The sequence below is a fragment of the Trifolium pratense genome, linkage group LG4, assembly GCF_020283565.1.
Source record: "Trifolium pratense cultivar HEN17-A07 linkage group LG4, ARS_RC_1.1, whole genome shotgun sequence".
Taxonomy (NCBI): Eukaryota; Viridiplantae; Streptophyta; class Magnoliopsida; order Fabales; family Fabaceae; genus Trifolium; species Trifolium pratense.
The window spans coordinates 45379739-45402564 of record NC_060062.1 but is presented as its reverse complement, the minus strand read 5'-3'; the positions used below and the strand labels follow the sequence as shown (position 1 = coordinate 45402564).

Sequence of the window (22826 nt, the reverse complement as noted above, 5' to 3'; positions counted from 1 at the left end):
AGATTTTAAGCTAGTTAACCAAATATGTTGTCCAACTCCCCAGTTATGTACAATTGACTCCCCACATCTATACTGTTAATAATTTAAAGGAATTTCATTATTTATTCACAAGTAGCATTGTAAATGAGAGACACACTTCTGATTGTTTTCAGATAAAAAGGTTAAAAAAAAAGTTCAAGGTGAATTCTTTTTTCATGTTTAAAAGATTTTAAGTCAGTTAACCAAATTTGTTGTCCAACTCCACAATTATCTACAGATAATTCTCTACGTCTATATTGTTACTAATTTAAAGGAATATTACTATTGTCGATACAAGTGTGGGGAGTTATGTGCCGATAACCGGGGAGTTGGAGAACATATTTGGTTAATTCTCTTAAAATCTTCCAAACTTGAACAAATCATTCACCATTAACTTTGTTTTAACCTTATCATTTGCAAATAATCAGAAGTGTGTCCCATATACAATTTCACTTTTTAACTAGTGAGATTTCTTGAAATTATTACTAATATAGATGTGGGGAGTCATGTGTCGATAACTAGGGAGTAGGAGAACATATTTGGTTAACTGATTTAAAATTTCCAAATTTAACCAAATCACCCACCTTTAACTTTATCATCTGCAAACCAACAGAATTGTGTCCCATATATAATGCAATTTGTGAACAAATACTAAGATTCCATAAAACTATTACCAATGCAGATGTGGGAAGTCGTGTTCAGATAACTGTAAAATGGGCCAAAAAAAAAAGTGAATAATTTTCTCACCTTTGGAAGATTTTAAGATGATTACCCAAATTTGTACATCGACTCCTCAATTATCTGCACATAACTCCCGTCATCTAGATTGTGAATAATTTTAAGGAATATCACTATTTGTTCAAGAGTAAAATTGTACACGAGACACATTTCTGATTGTTTGTAGATGATAAAGTTAAAATAAAGTTAAAGGTGATTTTTTTTTTCAAATTTGGAAGATTTGAATCCGGTTAACCAAAGTTGTAGCTCAACTCCCCCGTTATCTACACACTACTCCCCACATCTAGATTGTGAATAATTTCAAGAAATATCATTATTTGTTCAAAAGTGGAATTGTACACGAGACTGGAATATCACTATTTGTTCAGATAACTGGAAAATGGGCCAAAAAAAGTGAATGATTTTCTCACCTTTGGAAGATTTTAAGATGATTACCCAAATTTGTACACCGACTCCCCAATTATCTGCACATAACTCCCCTCATCTAGATTGTGAATAATTTTAAGGAATATCACTATTTGTTCAAGAGTGGAATTGTACACGAGACACATTTCTGATTGTTTATAGATGATAAAGTTAAAATAAAGTTAAAGGTGATTTTTTTTTCAAATTTGGAAGATTTTAATCCGGTTAACCAAAGTTGTAGCCAAACTCCCCCGTTATCTACACACAACTCCCCACATCTAGATTGTGAATAATTTCAAGGAATATCACTATTTGTTCAAGAGTGGAATTGTACACGGGACACACTTCTTATTGTTTATAGATGATAAAGTTAAAACAAAGTTAAAGGTGAATGATTTTTTCAAATTTCGGGATTTTAAGCTAGTTAACCAAATTTGTACCCCAACTCCCCGGTCATCTACAAATTCTACACATAACCCCCACATCTAGATTGTGAACTATTTGATTAAACACATTTCATTCCGTCCCAATATTGCGACAAATGTTTTAAATTCCGTCCCAATTTGGCGACAGATTCTTTATATTCCGTCCCAATTTCTATTTCATTTTAAAATATTTCTATTTCTTTTTAATTTCTATTTTTTAATAATTTTTGCACTGAAATTCTGGTACACAGTAGACAAGTGTTGTCCATGATGTTCAGACACTTGTCGTAACACTTGTCTTAACAGTAAGAACAATAAAGCAGAGCATTAAAAACAGATACTGAAAAGCATAAACAACACACATAATTGTTAACCCAGTTCAGCCTAACAGCCTAATCTGGGGGATACCAATCCAGGAGGAAATTCACTATCAGCGGTATTAATTCAGAGCTAAACTCCTCCGTTTACAACTCCTCACTTAATCCCTACCCAATGCAACTTCTACCTAGAAACTCCTAGATATGAGACCCCGTCTCACTCCCCTCAACCTTACAACCAGTAAGGATTTCAATAACAACGGAATGGAGACACTCTCCTTGACAAAATGAAGACACACTTCAATAACATCACCACCTAGCCAACGACTAAGTTCACAATTTGGAGTTGCTTAAATCTGTCTCAACACTTGGTGTACGCACATATGTCTCAACACTTGGCTAAAAGATGTTTTTGCAAAATGTAGCCAACATACAAAAACCCAACATGCACAAATTTAATTCCTTGAATAATTTAAAAAATTCATCCCAAACTACATATTTGTTTGCAAACATCAACTTTTTCCATCATAAACATAAGTATCTCACATTACATAATATCAAAGTCATCAATACATCCAAAATGTTAACGGTTCTAATAACTTTAAGGTGGCTACATATCGTACTTTAAATAATTCTTTAAGTTCTGCATTCAAAAATCATTTATATATATACTCATCAACATGTGTACCATCATTTGCATTACTTCCATGAGTAGTATTTACCAATAGAAGGATTTCGTTCTTTCAAATCTGTTGGATCCATATCTATATTTCCATGTTTAGCTTGCGGCAATTGTTTTATTTTGACAAGCAACTGTTGTTTGTAATCGGCTGCCTTAATAGCGGATAGATGCAGGCCAAAAAATACAACTGATGAAAGGCTCCAAGCATAGCAACAGATCAACCAAACATGCCTGAAAACCACCAGCAAAAAACAAATGCTCAAAACAGAATCACAACTGCATAGAGAAAAAATAGGCAGCATTGCATCTCATAAATCCAAAACCAAGGTCAGGCTAAAAAATGGTACGAAAACAAACCCAGAAGATACACTAGTCATCTAGCTAGACAACTCAAAATCCTTAAAAACAAAACACATTTTTCATACCAAGACACCTATAACAGTACTATACAACTTAAATTGAAGCTCCCCTCTGATTTACACACTTTGATCCTCACACTGAGTACACTATAAATTAGCTTATGGTATCTAACACATTACTACGAGTACTCCAATTCTAATCATAACACACTGGAAAACTGGACATCAACATTAACATATAATTGCATACCAACATCCAAACACTACCAGCACTAATTACACCATACTAGAAAGTCCCTATAACACAACTCAATATTTATCTACTAGTCTTATTATCGTACACATCTCACATTTAACACAACTCAATATTTTTCAGTCAACAACAGTAGAGAAGTTCCTATAAAGTCATTTGATATCCCTTATGGAACATCATTGATATTATTATGCCACAAAAGTAGTAAGTATAGTTAATAATAATAATAAAGTGACCCCTTAAATCTAGGAGTAATAATGGGAAGCACAAAAGAGAAATGAATGTTCAACATTGGACACATTGCTACATTAAAGAGTGCAATATTCAAATAAAAAAACAAAATGATATAGTCTATGACATAAAGAGTACATTATGAGATGCAAAATCAGCTGTAGTGAAAGTATAAACACTGATGCATGTTAAGAATTGTGAAAATTGGGAGAACAAGAGTTACATGATGTGATACCTTAACCTTAGCTCCACAATATGTGCTCAAACTTGGGATTCATCATTCATGCTAAGTAACCTCAAGAAGCAACCTACAAATGAAAAAAAGTGGCTAGAGTTAAATTCTTACAAAATGTGTCAGTCATTACAAATTAAGTTCATTGTACAAAAGTGAGACTACTCCTAAGAATATTGTCTCTAGTGCAAAACCAACCATACAGCACAACCACTAAATTCTCTCAAACAACCTATAGAGACCAGGCTACCTCTAAAACACTAGTAAAAGATATAATACCAAATATCAGGTTGGCTCCATCTTGTGTCCATTTCCATTAAAAGAAGAATTTTGAGCAGATCAAATTGCATCAAAGAAGAGCATTCCTTTGTTCACCTTGTAATCTGCGAAATTGGAAAAGTTTAATCAGATCAAAACATCTGTACACATTGAGCATAGAAACATATCAAGTAAACACCAAAAAAAAATAGCCACACTTCAACACACCAGATAGAACCCCTTAGTCAACAACAACTATATTACACATGGAAATGGGAATATATTCTAATGTGCACATATAGAGATCAATATCACATAACTATATTACATAAGTACTCTTAACTTAGACAAAAATCAAGCGAGAAAACTATCCAAGAAAGTATGGTTGAAGCCTAAGTCAATTCAAAACAAGATATTATCAATTTATAACCAATTCAAAACAAGATATTATCGATTTATCATGACAGGTATGTGGTGCAATCTAAAAGTTGCAGAAAATGATATGTCAGACACTATGGGATTTCCTTTCATTACTCTACATATTGAACTTATGAACATGCTAATCATTGATCACATCACAAGTAATAAGTACTTCTACTATAGCTTAACCACAAATAATAAGGAACTCTACTATAGTTGAACATGCTCAAATATATTCTCAACTCTTACGACAGGTGGTGCACGCCTAATCTGACCATTTTACTCAAATACATAGAAAGGTTCTTCGACAAATAAAAACGGCGTTCAACTCGCCAAGTGATTACAAGTCTTCTTAATAATATTAATAATAATTATCAGTTATTTTCAATATTACTACAAGCTATCCTAAACTAGAAACTAATTCATACTACACCATGTCTTCAAGTTTAGTTCAATCCTTATTCTTTCTACATTTTTTTTTTTATATATTTTCGCCTTATTTATTTTTCCCGAGGTCCCTAACATTTTGAAAACAACTCAATTTCCATTCCCTCTTTTTGTACACCCTTTGCCTTCCACTATCTTTTGAGCAACATGGAAATAGTCGGTTCAATTATCAAATACATCTTTGATCTATCCAAACCATTTTAATGTAGTATAACAAACACTAATCAGTCAAAATCCCAAAATCAAGTTAAAAATTGTTATTTCCATATACAATTTGCAAGATCTAATTTCATGAAAATATATTAAGCTAGTAAGAACAAAACTATCATCTATGAAGCAATTCAGGAACAAATTTTGTGGAAAAAACAAGAGTCACAGAAGCCCCTTAAACTATGATTTATACTTTATACCCTGGATCGTTTAACCCCCAATTTATACCTTAAATTGTTTGACCCTAATTCATTGTTAAAGAATGCTTACGTTAACAATGTGTTTGAGCGTGAGAAAAAGATTGCAACGAGGAGAGCGAGAGAGAGAGAAAGAGAGCAGAACGCGGCAGAAGCGATGATGGTGGCAGGCAGCGGCGGTGACGAGATGGAGCAACAAGGTGAGAGCGTGTGTTTACGTTTTTCAGAAACAAGGAAACAGGGAAGAGAGAGATTCACATGTGTGCAGTGTTTTAAAGAAATAAAAAATAAATAGAAATGAATGTATAAAATGGGTGTATAAATGAACAGTTAAAAAAAGGTGGTATATTTGTTAAAGAACATGTGTCTGGATAACAGATATTGCAGAAAACGTTTCAGCTTATAATTTCATTACAAGCCACACACATAATCATTTCAAGTATTACACTCAAAAGCCATTATCATTTCAGCTAGCTTATAGTTTAATTTGATCAAACGTAGCCTAAATCAAATCAAGTAAATACTTGTATAGCTTTGAATTCATTTGTAAATACCTAAAATCTCATACAGGCTCCGAACCTCTGTAACGGGCACTGGGACTTCACCTTGGCTTTATAGTGATAACAGGAAATAAGCAGCAGTGCATAGGCAACAACTTTGCATATTCCACCAAATCATGCTTTCATCAACAGGTTCAATTTCTTTTTCAATTGCAACAAAAGCTTCATGTAGACATATGATCAAAACAATACATTGACATTAGGCAACTAAATCAGTTGACTACAATAGCCAAAGTTGGACACATTAAGCCCAATTTCTAGCAAAAAAAAAAAAAGCCATTTTTCTTCTAAATCCAACAATTCAAGCATTTTATCAAATAGCTTGTGCACAATGATGATGAATGCTCATAGATGGTGAGAATACTAAAATCATTTAACCTGAAATTTAGACCCTAGATCATTTAACCCCCAATTTATAACCTAAATCATTTCACCCTAATCCTAATTCATTTTTAAAGAATGCTTACCTTAAGGATAAACAGAGCTTCAGGTAACAAATTGCAACGAGGAGAGTGAGAAAGAGATCACATTGCAGCGAGGAGAGCGAGAGAGATCGCATACGCAGTGAGTAGAGCGAGAGACAGAACAAGACACAGACAAGAAGGTGGCAGAGTGGAGAGAGACGACTGTGGCAGCTTGAAGAGGTTACGCGGCGGAAAAAGCTAAAAGGGAAGAGGTTGTGCTCTCAGCCTCTCACCTGTGTGTGTTAGTCGTGGAGCTTGAACCAGGCTTTGAAAGCACGGACACTTCTTTCCCCACACCATTAGCAACGGTTCTGTTTTCGAAGCTAAACTCATCACGACCAAATTATTCATAATCTAATAACCAACAAACAAAAAATTATAAAAATCAAATCATACATTCATATATATAAAACACGAGTAAAATAATTGACATTATTGAATACAGAAAAAACCAGATACTACTATACTAAAAATAGATAGATACAAGCAAAAATCAAGTAAACCCCACTTAAGCTATGGTAAATCCAACAATGCTATTGCAGACAAACAATTCTATGCTCACAAAATTTGTCTATTTGCATTTCATAGGCTTATAATGCTTTACATAAACCAATCACAACAATAACCTTTATAATGATATGTGTCCCTCTTTCTCTAAATTTCAGGAAGCACAATGGATTGGAAACTAATAAACTAATTTCAAATACCTAATTACTAAATATCTAAAGAATAAACTAGTTTCAAATACCTAAGAACCAATTTATGAAACAAAATGATGAAAAAATGGGAAAAATAACTAAAAAATGTAATAAAATTATAAACTGAACCTGAATTGAAGGATGAACAAAACTTAATTGAAGCTTGAGAGATTCTGAAAAGAAGCTTTGCAGAGAAAACGAATCGAGGATGAACGATTCTGAATGAGAGTTGAACTGAATCGAAGTTGAACAATGATTCTGAATGAGAGTTGAAGTGAATTGAGATTGAACGATTCTTAATTGAAGTTGAACATATCGAAGCTCTTCCCAAAATGAAACTAGGGTTGAACAATTCTGAATCGAAGTTGAACGAACGAATCTGAGGAGAATGAAAACGATTTAACGAATTTGAAGCTTAGGGTGAAGACGATTGAACGAACGAAGAACAAAGAAGAATTTGAGGTTTTAATCTCTATTTTTCTTGTAGTGAGAGGCGGTGATGGTTGTTTAGTGGTGGAGGGAGATGTCGCCGGCGATGATTGGTGGTGGAGGGAGATCGGCGCAGAGGCTCGGTGAGAGGAAGAAGACAGTGAGGAATGGAAAGAGAAAAATAAAGGAACATGACAATATGATATAAAAAATAAAAATAAAATAGAAATATAGGTATAAAGGAATAGTATAGTATATTTGTTGTATTTTTGGTATTGAATGTGTCCCTATAGCATTTCTGTTTTTTGAATGTGATGGCTCAAGTCTTCACTAACACCGTTTGGTCAAATTGTGGGTACCTTCTCCCAACTACTTGTTTGTTTCATCAGGTGAATGAATGGTGTTTTACAACCCAATAAATGACTCCAAGAAAGAACCTTCATTGAAACCCCAAAAATTATGGGTGAAACTTTATGTGCCCGTCCATTATTATCTTTTCCTTTTTTTTTTTTAATAAAATAGGATGGTAACTAAAAATTCATCTCTTGGAATAAATAAATGAGAAATTATTGATTCAAATTTCGACTCCGACTTAATTAATGTGATGTTTTTATCAATTAAACTAAATGCATGAGAATATTTTATCCAATATTTATTTTTCTTTTTTTAAAATACGGAGTAAATAAAATGTTTTGTTTATGTGAGTTGGATTATAGGAGTTCAATAAATCTTAAAATAATATTTATAAACATATTTAATCCACCAATAATATCTACCATTGTTTTGGAATTCCTCATAAATGAAGGTTTGGTCCACTTGTGCTGGCATCTGTGAAGCCCCGATATTTTAAAAATGGCCAAGTATCGTGTCCGATACATACTTGATACTGATTCTCGTCCGATACTCTTCGACACACGTATCAAAAAAGTATCGAAAATTAATATTATTTTTTAAAAAATATATAACCGATACGTGTCGGATACTTCTCCGATACGTGTATCGGAAAAGTATCGGACAATTATTGTTCTTTGATGATGAAAACGTAGGAAAAGAGATTGATACAATTCATGTTTTCTCTTAAGTACTGAATTTAGAGTATGATGTTACCAACTATGTCTTTGTGTAGTATGTATTTTTTTCTAAGTAAATTGTTAATATATTATATTATTACGTTAGTTTTTCTCCTTGTCAGGACTTGAACCCTGAATCTCCAACTCCTTAACTCTTAGCTCGACTAATTAACCAGTTAAATTACCCATCTCACTATCCTTTTGGGTAGTACTTAACTTAATATATGTAATTGTTACTTGTTTGCTCAATTTGAATAATTTGAATGTTAATTTTTTATCATTATCGCGGCCGTTTATATCCCCTTTATATATATTTAATTTTAAATTTAGTTTTTAAATAACGTATCGCGGCCGTATCGTATCGGTGTCGTATCGTATCGATATCGTGTCGCGTATTGGGGCTTCATAGGCTGGCATGGACCCAAGACAACTAGATAAGGCTCACCTATCTCACAAACCAGTAGATTGCACACCATGGTCACGTCCTTCCTGTTTTAACAACTTTCTTATGTTAGAACTTAGGATCACGTTACATTTGTATTTTAGGGATTATTTTAGAATAAATTGAGATATTTTGTTTAAAATTATTTTTTTAGCCAAAACTGAGTTTTTGTCTGGGCTTTAAAAGATTTATGGCTCTGCCTATAGTCACGTGAACGATAACATTGCATAATTTAAGTGTCACATAGTAAACAATCAATTTAAAATAGTGATCATTTGATTAAAAAATTGGTAAATGTAGAGATTAATTTGACAGTAAGTTAAAAATGTTAGGGACTATTTTGATATAAAGTTGATGGAGACAAAAACTTCTTTGAAAGTAAGTGAAAAAATTGTTCGCGAAGAGACCAAATTGAGAAGGCGGAGATAGAAATTAATTTGAGATATTGAAAGAGTCAATGACCTATTTGAGAGTGAATTACAGAGACAGTGGTCAATTTGATGGTTTGTTCAACTTTAATTAGTTTGATTCTGATCTAACCTGATGATCAGAAAGGTTGATGGCTGGTCCGTTGAGCAAATCGTCCACACCGAAGGGGGGATTTGTAACTGCAGGTGCTCCGATGCCTAAGTCAGCAAGAGAACGAGAGATACAAAAGAGAAGAGAAGAGAGAGAGAAAGAAAGTGTAGAATGGTTTAGAATACCTGGTTCTCCTGTCTAGGAGAGCTTATATAGTTGCCTCCGGTGCTGGGCCAAAGGTTGGTCTATTGGGCTGGAAGCTAAGAACCGACCCAATAGACTCAACTGCCAAGATAGTCCCTGTATCGTAGGGGAGGCCGTTATTTGCCTCTATCTTGGTTGGAACCGTTCCATTATTCATGGGTAATGGATAAGTTCGTTGGATGAAGGCGTGGTTGAACGGATCAACACGCGTGGATAGATGAGCACGTGTTTAACGTGCTGCTTATCCGTTATGTCGAGGAGGACACGTCATTGGCTGACGTGTCGGGGAAACCTCCCCTTGTTGGGCTGTGCCCCAAATGTCGGGCAAGAGGATAATTGGGCCAGCTCTTGGCCCGGTCCAGAACAGATTCAAAAATTGTTTCAGAGAATAAACAAAAGTGTGGATAAGAGTTCTCATAAACATAGTTCAATTGATAGGAACATCACATTCTATATGCATATTTTGGGTTTGATCCCGAAACACCACATTTATTCACTTTAAAAAGATAAAATCCTATCGTTTATGCTATTTGACAAAAAAAAATGTGTGGATAAGAAGCTAGACAAAAACTAAATATTTTGTTCTCACTAAATAAGGGACAACTTTATTACCAAATTACAAGTCATCTAATGAACAAGTACCCTTCTATTTTCAACTTACGAAATATTCCCCCTCCCTCATAAATTCCCCCCTTCTCTCTTGTAGGATAAGAATGAGACAATGAGTGTGATGAGGACCTCAAGAGCATGAAGAGAATTCTTACCATTGTGACGAATGCCCTTGTCGTATCAATTTTCATGATTGTGGCGTCTTCTTCTATTATTCTCTCAACCTAATCGATTTTTTTTCTTTCTTTTCCCCTTTCATTTAATTTGTCACTTTGTTGGAAGAAATCACTTGTTGATATCCTCTTAAATGATTCTCAGCATCTACCTATTAAAAACCTTTTTAAAAAAAAAATCTAAAATAAAACCAGACAAATAAAAAAAGAGCACGAAGCAAACAAAAAGCAGCAAGAATAACCGTGATAGGAAACAAAGACACGAGTTTAACACTTAGATTCTCCTATGACTAAAATTTTGGAGATAATGATACTATTTATTAATAGATTAGGATAAAAGTTAATAAATTTTGGTGATTACTTCTCTACCCTCACATAAATTGAGGGTAGTTACCCTATGCTGATGTGGCACCAATGAAATTTATCCACGTGTATTTAAGTCAAACATAATTAATTTTTTACCATAAATTATTTTGACTACTTTTATTTTCAATTAATTATATTTTATGTTACTAGTTTTCTTTAATTATATTTTAGACAATGTGTAAATATAATTAGAATTAATTTGATCATTGAATGCTTGTTTCTAAATATTATATATTGATTCTAAAATATCAATGTTATTAGTAAAAAAAAAAAATCAATGTTATAGGCTTCAAAAACAACAAAGAAAAAAAAATAATATCTCTAATTTAAATACACAATTCCACTTGTACATTTATTAAATGAAATCAAATAATGCTTCAAAAAAAAATCAAAACAAATAATTTATGCTATTCCGGTGTAAATACTCCCTCCGTTTCAAATTACTTGTCGTTTTAGAAAAAAAAATTGTTAACTATCTAAGTCACTCATGTAAATTCCAAATATTTAGGAGTAGTCAAAACCGTAAAAGATTTATATATTTGGAAAATTAAAGTTTGTTTTTTTAAGTTTTCAAAAAAAAAAATGTTTGTTTTTAAAAAAATTTGGTACATAACATATTAAATTTATTGGAAAGATAAAATGCATGGAAAAAAACAAATTAAGCTTATTGGTGAATTAAAATAAGGTATAATAAGAAATTAAGTGCAAAAATACACTTTCTTAATTTTATTTTTTTCTAAAACGACAAGTAATTTATAATAGAGGGAGTATATAATATTTATTTTTTAATCTCTTTAAATCATTGCATAGATTAACGTTGGTTGACATGATGTCGATCTTAGAAAAAAGAGGGGAAAAAAATTAGGTTAAGTAATTAGGTTTAGGTTTGCGACAATGGTCCGACCTTTCTTTTAGTTCAGATGAACTATTTATATTTTTACTTGTGATCAATAGTTAAACCCTAAACAAGTTCAAGAGTTAGTTCGTCTTCTTATAATAGTCGAACCTTTTCATTTTGATCGGATAAATTTCAGGTAGACCGCACTTGTGATCGGGCGAGCTCCCGTGTGTATGTTTTCCGACAATGGTCCAACCTTTCTTTTAGTTCAGATGAACTATTTATATTTTTACTTCTAAACAAGTTCAAGAATTAGTTTGTCTTCCTAATTTTCTCCTAATTTCGTTTTGTCTTCTCTAAACTATTTTGTTTTCAATTTTTTCCCGATATGGACAACCAAAGAAAACAAAAACAAAATGACGATGAATATGAATCACATTCTATGACATAACAGGAAAAAATAAGGAAAAAAAACACGAAAAAATACGCTAAAAAACATAACATCTAAGAAATTGAAAATCACAAGTTTTAGAATCTTGAAGAAATCCGGTAGATTGGTGGCGAAGGCTGCAGTAAAGATTGACATCGGATAACACAAAAGCGGAGGAGCCGTAGAATGCTAACATGACGGTGGTGGAGGCTGCGGCAGAGATTGAAAGCATTAAGAAGAATAAGAAAGTTTTTTGACGATAAGAAGAAAGTTTTTTTTTTTACGCGAAGAAGAAAGTTGTTTGAGACGTAATACAATTTGAAGAAGAAGCAAACAAATCAAAAGTAATTAGGTCCAAAATATAAATTCATAGAATATAATACATAAAATATAATTAATTGAAAATAAAAGTAGTCAAAATAATTTATGGTAAAAAATTAATTATATTTGACTTAAATAAATGTGGATGAATTTCATTGGTGCCACGTCATCATAGGGCACCTACCCTCAATTTATGTGAGGGTTAATTAGAAAAAACCATATTTTAGCTTGCATTTTATTTCAAAAGATATTAACTATGTGATGACTAAACTTCATCCAATTGACTTTTTTTCCATATACATAAAACAGTAATTAAGCGATTAAATTTTTTACCACATTTTGTCAAAAAAACAAAATTTACCACATAAATCAATTTATTAGTTTTTGTTTGTGTGCGTAGTTGTATATTATTCTTATGCGATTAGCCACATGATATGTCCCACATTTTCCCTTAATAAAACCATAGTGTATTTAATGCACATCGATTGTCTCGTCCCCAAGGCCTCAACATGTCCATGCTGTATACTTCGTGTACATGACTTCCCCATCCCACGTTGCAACTATCACTGAATTCATGATCGATCTATTACCAATTACCACCGCTAATAGCATACAGTACATAGTACAAACTAATTCAATTGCACCAGTCCAAATCTCAGTTGTTTTGCCATTTTCTGGACGCTCGTGTTCAACTCTTCCTCCATCTGCCACCATATAAAAACACTTTATGTCAATAATGACTCTACAGTGACTACAATAATTAATGGAAGTTGATTGTTACATTTAATTTGTTTTCTTTTAAGCAATTATTACTCCTTTCATTTTCAATAAGGCAGAGTTGGGCTGCGTTTCTTGGGTTAAAAATGATAGCTTACTTATTCAAGTCATTTCGCAATTGATCTTGGAGCGAGTTCTTAACACACATCCCTCACGTATGGGTTTGGAGCGCAAATTTAAATGGTAAATGGTTCAATCAGAAACCTGGTAACAGGCGTCCATTCAGAGAGGTTCTGATACCGTCATAGAGTTGAGTTGAGTATTGAGTCTAACTCAACTCTATAAAACTGACTTCTAAAGTGAAGATGACCTCTTACTTATAAACACATATTAAGACCATCTCACAACTGATATGTAACTTCTTAACAAAAAATCAAATGTGTTCGCTTTTAAAACTATTTTTAGAGCCTAATAAATTGAAGCACATGAAACTGAACAAAAATCAAAATTTTTGTCTTTGAATTACATGATAATTTTTTGTCACATATACAATCCGATAAAAAAAAAGTTCTATTAATTAATCAAACTCTAATTTTTTCAAACAATTCATTCTCAAAGAACTAATTAATTATTAAGTTGCTAATAAAAATACTAGGTTAAACATTCTTGGGTCACGAGGGGCAGCCGGACGATCATCTACATTAGGATTAAGAACAACTATATAAGTGAGTTGGACACCACATTTTAACTCAAGACCTTAAGGAAGAATCTCATTTTTGTTGATAGAACCCCTCTTTCTCGAATTGTTGTGTTTTAAGTTTTAACACTATTTACGTATGCTGTAAAAAAAAAAAAAATTTACAAATACTAAGAAAATGATACGTTTCTGTTGTTGGTAACATAATTAATTTCTGACAGAGAATCTACGGAGAAAATAAATGAATTCTCTCATTTAACTAGATTTTTTTTCCGTATATAAGAGACAGAAATCGAATCCCTAACCATCTACTTAAAGGGCTCAATATTCTTATCACTTAAACGAATTTATTGTTGGTAAATAATATATCGGTTTTATTCAAAAATAGAGACTAATAATTACATGATTCCTTAAAAAAAATTACATGATAAAATCTTCACCATTTTAAATAGAAAGATAAAACATACTCCCTCCGGTCCTTATTATAAGGAACAATTTGGAAAAAACACACATACCAAGAAACCTTATCTTTCTTAATAAAAATTCTAAAATTTTACAATCTATTCCAAAACTAACCTTGGTGTATTAATTTATTCTTAGGAAATATATCACTCTAATTAATGCATAACTTTGGAATGGATACAATTTAATAAGGGTAAAAAAGGAATTGTAAGAATAAATTTAATGATCGTTTCTTATAAAAAGGACCAAATTTTTTTTCCAAATTGTTCCTTATAAAAAGGACCGGAGGGAGTAAATTTTATTAATTTCATATAGTAGAAATAGTTGTAACGTGAGTTTAGGACAGTTGACAGAACATTGTATAGTCACTTATTTACTGAAATTTATAGTCACTAGGCTACTTGACCCCAATATCATATATATAAAATATAACATTAATCGAAAATCATTTGATACATCAATAAGATACATAAAAATTAACGTCTTACGAACATTCAAAAATAAATTAATTTTGATGCATCTCATTGACATATCAAATGATTTGTGATTAATATTATATTTTATAAAAATGATCTATGTTATAATATAGTTCAATCCAACGGTCAATTTTATAAGACGATTATCCGGTAAAGAATTACTATATAAAAAAACAATTAATAGAAAATTTACCCTTGACCAAAAAAAAAAAAGGAGAAAAGAAAATGTACCTGGGTGATGATGGTTATGGCAAGAACAGAGGAACCAAAGGAAAATGAACTAGCATCGATAACTGAGAGATGAAGTTTCTCTATCTCTCTATATACATTCACCATCACTCCTTTATCTTTCTCACACAGAATTCTTATTAACACATTCTTCCCCGACAACCTAGCTTCAACTTCTGGCAATGATGACAAATATGTTTTTGAGGTTTCATCTGAGTTTTCATCACATGAATTTGAGGAAGTGTCTGAAACATCTTCATCCACATAAAGTTGAGACAATTTCTTCACAACCATAACTGATTCTACACTTTTCTTTTTGGTTTGCTCTTCCAACACTTTCACTTGCTCTTTAAGCTCCTTCACATACTTTATAGCATCACCTAATACAGAGGCTTTGTCCATCTATAAACATATAATCACAAGTTTAGTTTTAATTCGTCAACAAATCACAATCGATCATATGTGTCACTCGAATTTTAAAAGTAATTATTAATAAGGTCAAATATATGTTGATGTGATTTTAGAAGTAATTATGAACAAGGTCAAGTGTACTTTTTAATGATCTTAAAATTAAAATTGACTGACAATATAAAATATTTTGACGCAATGTCAGCCTAAACGTTTTTACACAGCCAACCAATAAAAAATCATTATTTATATGACTTTTAAAATAAATACGATGAAAGTCAAATATTTTAGTGATCAAATAGTAATGATTTGACTAACAATAATGTAAAAAATCTTCACCTAGCCGACCAATGCATATAAATTAAATCTTTTAAAAAAATTATATTATAGCAAAAATATATGTGAATTAAATTTATTTTAATAATAGGGTGGAGGACGGGAAAAGATAGGGTGTCAGCTGTGTTGGGATGTTATCCCTACTTTTATATTTAGATGCTGTTAATTTATATAAAATAAAATTATTTTAGTATTCCCTCAAAAATATAGTACCATGTATACAATTATTTAGATGTTAGAGTCAAATGGGTTTTAAAAAAAATGAACCTTTTTGAGGTTTGGAATAAGTGCTGAAAGAGCTATGAACTGTTGGCTAATCTTTTCTCTCCTTAATCTCTCAGCAATTATGTGATCTGGTGTGTGATGATGAGTTGTAGATTTGGAAAATGAACTTTTCTTCATGTTGCTCTCTTGAGTATTAACCCTTCTTTGTTCATTCTTTGAGTTCACAACTTTGGTTTTTGTCTTCAAAGCTGGTTGAACCTTTATTGGTGGTGGATTCTCATTTTCAAATGTAAGAATGTATGAGCAAGGGGAAGAAGAAGAAGAAGAAACTGTTTTGAGTAACTTTGAAGGTCTCTCTAAACTACTAACTTGATTAATGTCTGTGTTTATGCTTGATTCGTTGATGAATCTGTAATCATCTGGTTCCTGGAAAAAGTTGAACAAAAAAGAGTTTATATTCAATAAAAATTCATGCATATAAAGAGAATAATATTATTATTAATATGTTAAGTTGAACACAATTTAATTTTACCATATCACACAACCAATTAGTCCATGATTCTTCCATTGAAGTCAAGAATGAATGATCCTGAAAGAAATGAAATATTGGTGATCAGATAATAATTTGATATTAAGAAAACATTATGTGAAAATGAAATTAATTAATTACCTCCCCTGGCTCTAGTTGAATAGCACAATTCAGTTTTGAAAAGAACCAAGTTATTCTGTTTGCCTTTATAAAATAGCACCCTTATTTTGTGCCCCTATCTTGTGTGGATATTTGAGAGGATGTGAAGACAGATGGATTTGGAATTGAGTGCGGGATCGTACTTTCACGTCACGTGTTAGTATGTTACTCAATTTGGTATTTGAGAGAGTTTGCTAAAATAATATGCAATAGAAAGAACGGTAATGGCGTAATGCTGACTAGTGCCTCGGAGAAATAGTTAAAAAATTAAAAAGGGAAAAAAAAAAGAAAAAAATTGCATTGAAAAAATAAAAATTTAAATTTTTAAATGTTGACTTCACAAATTTTAAGATAATATTACTATTTTTGATTATCTTAACCGATGTCTCCGGAATACTGGTTAGCATTTTCATAGAAAGAAAGATAAAGAGAAAGGTTGAATTGAATGAGTGTTATGGAATTAAGGGTGTCTAAATATCCTTGTTGAATATTTTATTGAATTGTGGACTTGAGGAATAGTCTCGTATATTAGACCAAAATGGATCATGATTGCCTGTTTTTGACATTATATACAGTTTACACAATAATGAATATTAACTGTTAATTTAAGATCGAACGGTTTAGATCGTATACAATAAAACGATCATAGCTGTCGATTTAAATCGAACGGATGAGAGCTGTAACTGCATAGTTATAGCAGAAAATTCAATGCGGACCAAAAGGGTCTAAAGCGTAAGAAGTCTATTACTCCCTCCGATACTATAAGAGAAAGTTTACTTTTTAGATTTATTAAAAATCTAATGTATCTAATCCATAATATAGTCTAGATACATTAGATTCTTAATGAATCTAAAAAGTAAATTTTCTCTTATATATAGGACCGGAGGAAGTACTTTCATCCGTCCCAAAATATAAGGGAAAATTGGTCAAAGAAAGTTAGATGTATTTAGTCCAAATTTTTAATCAAATACATCAACTTTTTTTTGACCAATTTTCCCTTATATTTTGGGATGGAGGAGTATGTCTTAAAGGTCAAAAGTTTTAATTATGTTTTAAAATTACATAGAAATAAATTTCTAATATAAATTCAATCATTTTACCATCAACTAAAATGTTAATTTCGTTGACTCAAAAGACTCAAGTATCTACTAAAGTTACCGATCCAAATTACACTGAGATCAAATAAAATACTGTCATTTGTTTTTAAGACTTAGTATTTATTTATTTTGTCAAAAAAAAAAAACACTTAGTATTTATTAAAGTTACATACCCAAATTATAATGAGTTCGCATAAAATACTTTCATTTTTTTTTTCACCACCAGTTTAATCTAGTTCAGTGGTCAGTTTGACATCAAGTAGTTTCAGCCTCATCCCGATCGCAGTTGCGGAGAATCGAACCGTGGTTTTCCATACCAAGTTCATCGTCAATTACCACTGAACCAAGTAGCAATCGGTATACTTTCATGTTCTAATAATAAATAAAGTTTAGCTAATGAGCAATAAAACTGCTTTGGAGCTTATCAATAGCTAAGGTACTAATATCGTTTGGCTCTTCAACGGAGCAAACTACATAATTGTTGACAAATGAAAAGGTTCTTGGAAAGTACTCGTCAACCCTTTCACCCTCCTTCATACCTAGCAACTTATATTCTTTGTGAATAGCTTGAAGGTGAACTCTCTTTACCTTGGTTGACCCCTGCTACTTTCACTTTGTGGAATCTCAAATTGCTTTCGCAAGATCTTTACTCAATTGTTTCCATGATTGTGCTATCAATTGCTTAAAACACGTAGTTCTTCACCTTGAAATCCCTCTATTTACTTTCCCTCCCTTTCTTCAATTGGTTCGTGTTTGCAAAATGGCGGAAGAACGAACATGCACTCTATCTTAGACCAAGCTCCCGTACTCCCTTTGAACGCAAGAAATTCTCAATTAACATGGACTAATAATTGTAAAAATGACCATCGAATATGGGACTCGATGGTTGAACAAACGTGTTATAGTTCAAGAAACTGCGGTTTCGGTTCAGGCGTAGTGAGGAGCTCTAATACCAATTGTTCGAAATTAGATAATTGCATAATTGAATCAACTAACTTCTCATTGACAAATTGTTTATACAACATTAACACTAGATGACCTCATTGGGCTAGCAACACTTAACTACATCTTTTTTTAATACTTGTGCTCTGTAGTATAAAGAATCATTAAGAGTTAAGACCAATCTGTAACTTGACTTATTATAAGAGTATTATTATTCACTATTAATCCAAGTTGTCAACCAGTATTATATCCTAATTAAGTAAGCCTATTTCATAAGTGCAGTTTAGATTTCTGTCCAAAAAAAGATTGCAGTTTAGATATGGTAAAATATCAAAGAAATTGCATCAAAAACTATGAATGTCATGAAAGTTGCTATTAATTAAGCTGTGTCACATGCAAATAAATATTCCAATCATCGATCTCCACAAGAGAGGAACAATATCACACGGAATGACGGAATCAATCACATTTTTAATCCTCGACATAATTTGTGGTCAATATAATCGTTAAGAAGTCTCACATCCCCTGATAGTATTGGACTGATGTGTGGATATAAATGGTGGATAGTTCAATTGCGGGTAGTTCAACGGATTTTTGTGAGACTTTGATGTCACTTTATAATTGAAAGTTAAGCTCAACTCATCCTTACATAACCGGTTTGTAAGGCGAAAATTGTCTCTTACTTGTAAACTCATGTTAAAGTCAACTACATCCGAAGTGAGACTTCTTAACAATAATCATGTCAGCATTACATGGCCAAATAATGAGTGCCCTCTGACACTTTTTAACATCTTAAATAGTAAGTTTTTGTAAAAAAAATTATAGAAATGTATAAAATCAACACATTGAGAATTGAAATGTTTCACTTTGTGAATAAAAATTTGTTAAAATAAAATACTTAAAAGAGTGTCCTGAAAACCCTCGTTAGCAAAACTCTTTAAAATTTGTAGAGACGAATTTAAAGATTTAGGGGACTAAAATTTAAAACTGCTACAACTATAAGATTATTAACCTAAAAAATATCTTCTGCGGGGAAATCGAACACTGTCACTGGAGCAGATACCAAGTAGTGCTATTAAAAGAAAGGTTGACATTCTGGGGATCTATGTTGTGCTGCAGCAGATTAATTGAACTGAATGTGATTAAGAGCTTCAATCTATGACTTATTAGTATGTCTAATGGCACTTCCAAAAGCCAAAAAAACATTAAGTTCCTTATTTAGTGCCATGATGACATAAACTTCAATGCAGCCATCCGCAGGTTCTTCACAAGTTCCTTAATGCTCAAGTTGTACCCTTCACCCATCTATAAAATAATAACAATAATATTTAAATACAATTAAAAATATTGGTGGATAAAAATGACAAAAATCAAAAGAAAACAAATTGATTTGATCAAGAAAAGGTACAAGAATAAAATACCCCATCAATTTCATAAAGAAGAACAATTTTTTACAAATTTATATTCTATAACTACTATCAACAATTGTCATGATGAATGTATAGCCAAATATAATGAATTGAAAGTAATCCAACATACTTGTGTTATATATTAAAAATTTAAAACTCAAATACGATTTCTCATATCCCTCATGTCAAGTTTCGAACCAGATACCTCTTGATTGTAAAGTAGTTTTTCAACCAAGTGGCTACTTAGGAAACAGTCAAAACTCAAAATACATTGTCTCCTGAAATTAACTTAATTTGCAGAGATATCGCATTATATCTATAGAAGTTAGGGTTCGAATTCTGTATACTTCATTTATTCACATTTTAGGTGGAATTTCTAATTAACCACTAGGCTACTTGCCAAAAAAAATCAAACTACTCAAATTATTATAAATTTAAACTCAAGTAATTAATAAGTTCCTTAAGACGAGTCGTTCAAAAGAATCCGAATTTTAATTTTTTATGTGAACGTTTTACTTTAATTAAAGAATAAAAAAAATATTAAAAAACTTTTTAGTGGCAATTATTAAGGTAGGTAAAGATTGTCCTTTTACACTTTACCAAAAAAGACTGTTTGTTTGTACCTGAGAAATGATAGTAATGTCCATGGAATCTCCAAAGGGTATAACACTGCTATTCACAAAAAATAGTTGAAAGCTTTGAATCTCAGCCATGATTTTAACCAAAAGTCCCTTCTGCTTCTGGCAATGAATCCGTATCAGCATCTCTTTCCCTGACACTCTTGCCTCCACTTGTAAGACTGATTCATTGGCATTAGCAGCACCTTGAATACTCTCATCACATGATGAGGGGTTATCAAAATCACTGCAGAGGTTTGGTTTGTTAGGAATAACCACAGACTCTGCTTCTTGTTTCTTGTTCTGTTCTTCCAAAACTTTCAAACGCTCTTTAAGTTCTTTCACATATTTGATAGAGTCGGTTAATACTGAAGCTTTGTCCATCTACAAGATTTTTACACAAAATTGTTTAGTAAGTAATGTGACACATAGTCCCCGAAGATAACTCGGTTAGTAGAAACATACATTTTATATGCAGAGCAGGAATCAGGGTTTGAACCCCGGACACTCTATACATAATAATAACTAACAGGGTAATTAAAGATTAATGATATTGTACCTTCTTTAGATTAGGAACAAGAGCTGCAAGAGCAATGAAACTCTGGCTGAGTATCTCTCTTCGTTTTCTCTCAGCCATGATATGATCATGACCATGAGCTCTAGACCTTTTGTTTTGTGAGGTTTTTGTTTCCAAGTTTTGGTTTTTGGATGACCCTTTTGGAATCTGAGTTGAAACATTCATGTTTCCTGATTGGGGTGGAAACACCGACACTGTTTCATTTTGTTTTGAGTTTAAGGTAGGAGTGAATCCATGAATTTGGGGGGTGTTGGTAGTACGAGGTGAGTTTCGGGGGTTGTCAAAAGACAGAATCAGAGATTGAAATGATGGAGAAAGTTTTGTTGACAAGGTTTCAATGATGTTTTCACTTTGATCAATTGTTTTGAGTTGCTTGGTTGGTCTCTCAATTTCAAAATCAAAGTCAAAAGAGTCAAAATTTGTTTCATCAGTGAATGAGTTATTGAGTGTTGACTCTGAAGTCAAACATTGTTGTTGGGTTTGTTCTTGAAAGACAGTAGCTATGTCATGTGAAAGAAACTCTTCTTTCTCATCAGCATCTAAGAAATTAAGGTTACATTCCTCAGGAAATATATTGCACTCATCTATTTCCTGCAAAAGAAAAAGATAGAAAAAATTCAAGTGTTAAAGAATTTAATTTTAATGAACCATTTATTTAATTATTTGGAAGGCAAAGTGTGAATTTGGGTTTAATTAATTTTTTCTTACCAAATCAGATAACCAGCTACTGGTTTCTGAGACGTTGTTGATTGGTGTGTTGTTGATTTCCTCCATTGTGAAACTGAAGTGTTTCTCCTTGAAAGAAGTAAGAGTGAGATTTGATTTGATACTACTGGAGTTCCCAGCTGTTTAATAGGACACTAGTTGTCTAGTACTACTCCACGTCTCTAGCCACGGTAAAACTCCCCACACACCATAAAAGTGCAACACAATATTTATTTCAATTTATAAAAGAAAAACATGTGCGGTCAAAAAAGGTATACACTGCTATATCATTTTTTTTCTTCGTAATACTCCCTCCGGTCCTCTATATAAGGAACACATTGAGAAAAACACATATATTAAGGAGGCTTATTTTTTTTATTAAAAATTCTAAAATGATATGTGTTATTCCAAAATTAACCTTGGGAATGTGTCTGTGTAATTAATGCATAACATTGGAATAAGTTGCATTTTATACAATTTTTTTTTTTGGTAGAAACATTTTATACAATTTAATAAGGGTATATAAGAGATTATCGATTTAATAAATAATAAATTTAAAGAGTGTTTCTTATAAAAATGACAAAAAAAAATTTTCAAAGTGTTCCTTATATATAGGACCGGATGGAGTAATAATAAATATAGAGAGAGATCTATAAAGGTAGAGCTGTCAAAACGGACGGTCCGGCCAAATTCTGGCCGGTCTGGTTGGGCTTCGTGTCGGGCTAAAAAGTTCGGATAAAAAAGGCTACCAAAATTAGTGCCCGAGCCCGGCCCGGTATGGGTTGTCGGGTTTTCGGACCGTCCGGTTTATTTTTTTATTTTTTATTTTACATTTAGTGCTCAACATTATAAATATGATTAATAATTTTCGCGCGTCCTATTTTTACTCATATATATATATATATATAATAATTCTTGCGCGCCGTA

General features: G+C 32.1%; 2 protein-coding genes and 1 long non-coding RNA gene across 4 annotated transcripts; all 3 read right to left on the bottom strand.

The window, feature by feature from the left end:
- Positions 1 to 2401: 2401 nt before the first annotated feature.
- Positions 2402 to 7558, bottom strand: LOC123920999. Of its 2 annotated transcripts, none has more exons than XR_006813890.1 (6): positions 7044 to 7558; positions 6220 to 6570; positions 5747 to 5914; positions 3940 to 4043; positions 3664 to 3736; positions 2402 to 2816 (listed from the first exon to the last, which is right to left on the bottom strand). It is a non-coding gene; the product is annotated as an uncharacterized LOC123920999 (long non-coding RNA). The 2 variants fall into 2 exon arrangements; XR_006813891.1 differs by having other exon boundaries at positions 6220 to 6527.
- Positions 7559 to 12553: 4995 nt separating this feature from the next.
- On the bottom strand, positions 12554 to 16725 carry LOC123923162 (transcription factor bHLH18-like). Its single transcript, XM_045975830.1, has 5 exons — positions 16535 to 16725; positions 16397 to 16453; positions 15907 to 16290; positions 14899 to 15297; positions 12554 to 13019 (listed from the first exon to the last, which is right to left on the bottom strand). The coding sequence occupies exons 2-5, from the start codon at positions 16430 to 16432 to the stop codon at positions 12945 to 12947; spliced, it is 894 nt and encodes a 297-aa protein (XP_045831786.1). The 5' UTR covers positions 16433 to 16453; positions 16535 to 16725; the 3' UTR covers positions 12554 to 12944.
- A 2666-nt stretch (positions 16726 to 19391) lies between these two features.
- On the bottom strand, positions 19392 to 22154 carry LOC123923296 (transcription factor bHLH18-like). The gene is made up of 4 exons (XM_045975982.1): positions 21903 to 22154; positions 21177 to 21785; positions 20624 to 21001; positions 19392 to 19896 (listed from the first exon to the last, which is right to left on the bottom strand). Exons 1-4 carry the CDS (start codon positions 21966 to 21968, stop codon positions 19810 to 19812), a joined length of 1140 nt encoding a protein of 379 aa, XP_045831938.1. The 5' UTR covers positions 21969 to 22154; the 3' UTR covers positions 19392 to 19809.
- Between the last annotated feature and the right edge of the window lie 672 nt (positions 22155 to 22826).

Bases quoted from the DNA above. Each gene is read 5' to 3' on its own strand.
- LOC123923162 (XM_045975830.1), bottom strand. From the start codon at position 16,432: ATGGAAGAATCATGGACTAATTGGTTGTGTGATATG. The intron at 16,291-16,396 runs GTAAAATTAAAT...AACTTTTTCCAG, and splicing joins CTAATTGGTTGTGTGATATG to GAACCAGATGATTACAGATT. The intron at 15,298-15,906 runs GTTCATTTTTTT...ATATGTTTATAG, and splicing joins TTATTCCAAACCTCAAAAAG to ATGGACAAAGCCTCTGTATT.
- LOC123923296 (XM_045975982.1), bottom strand. From the start codon at position 21,968: ATGGAGGAAATCAACAACACACCAATCAACAACGTCTCAGAAACCAGT. The intron at 21,002-21,176 runs GTACAATATCAT...AAAATCTTGTAG, and splicing joins TTGTTCCTAATCTAAAGAAG to ATGGACAAAGCTTCAGTATT. The intron at 19,897-20,623 runs GTACAAACAAAC...ATTATTTTATAG, and splicing joins ACATTACTATCATTTCTCAG to ATGGGTGAAGGGTACAACTT.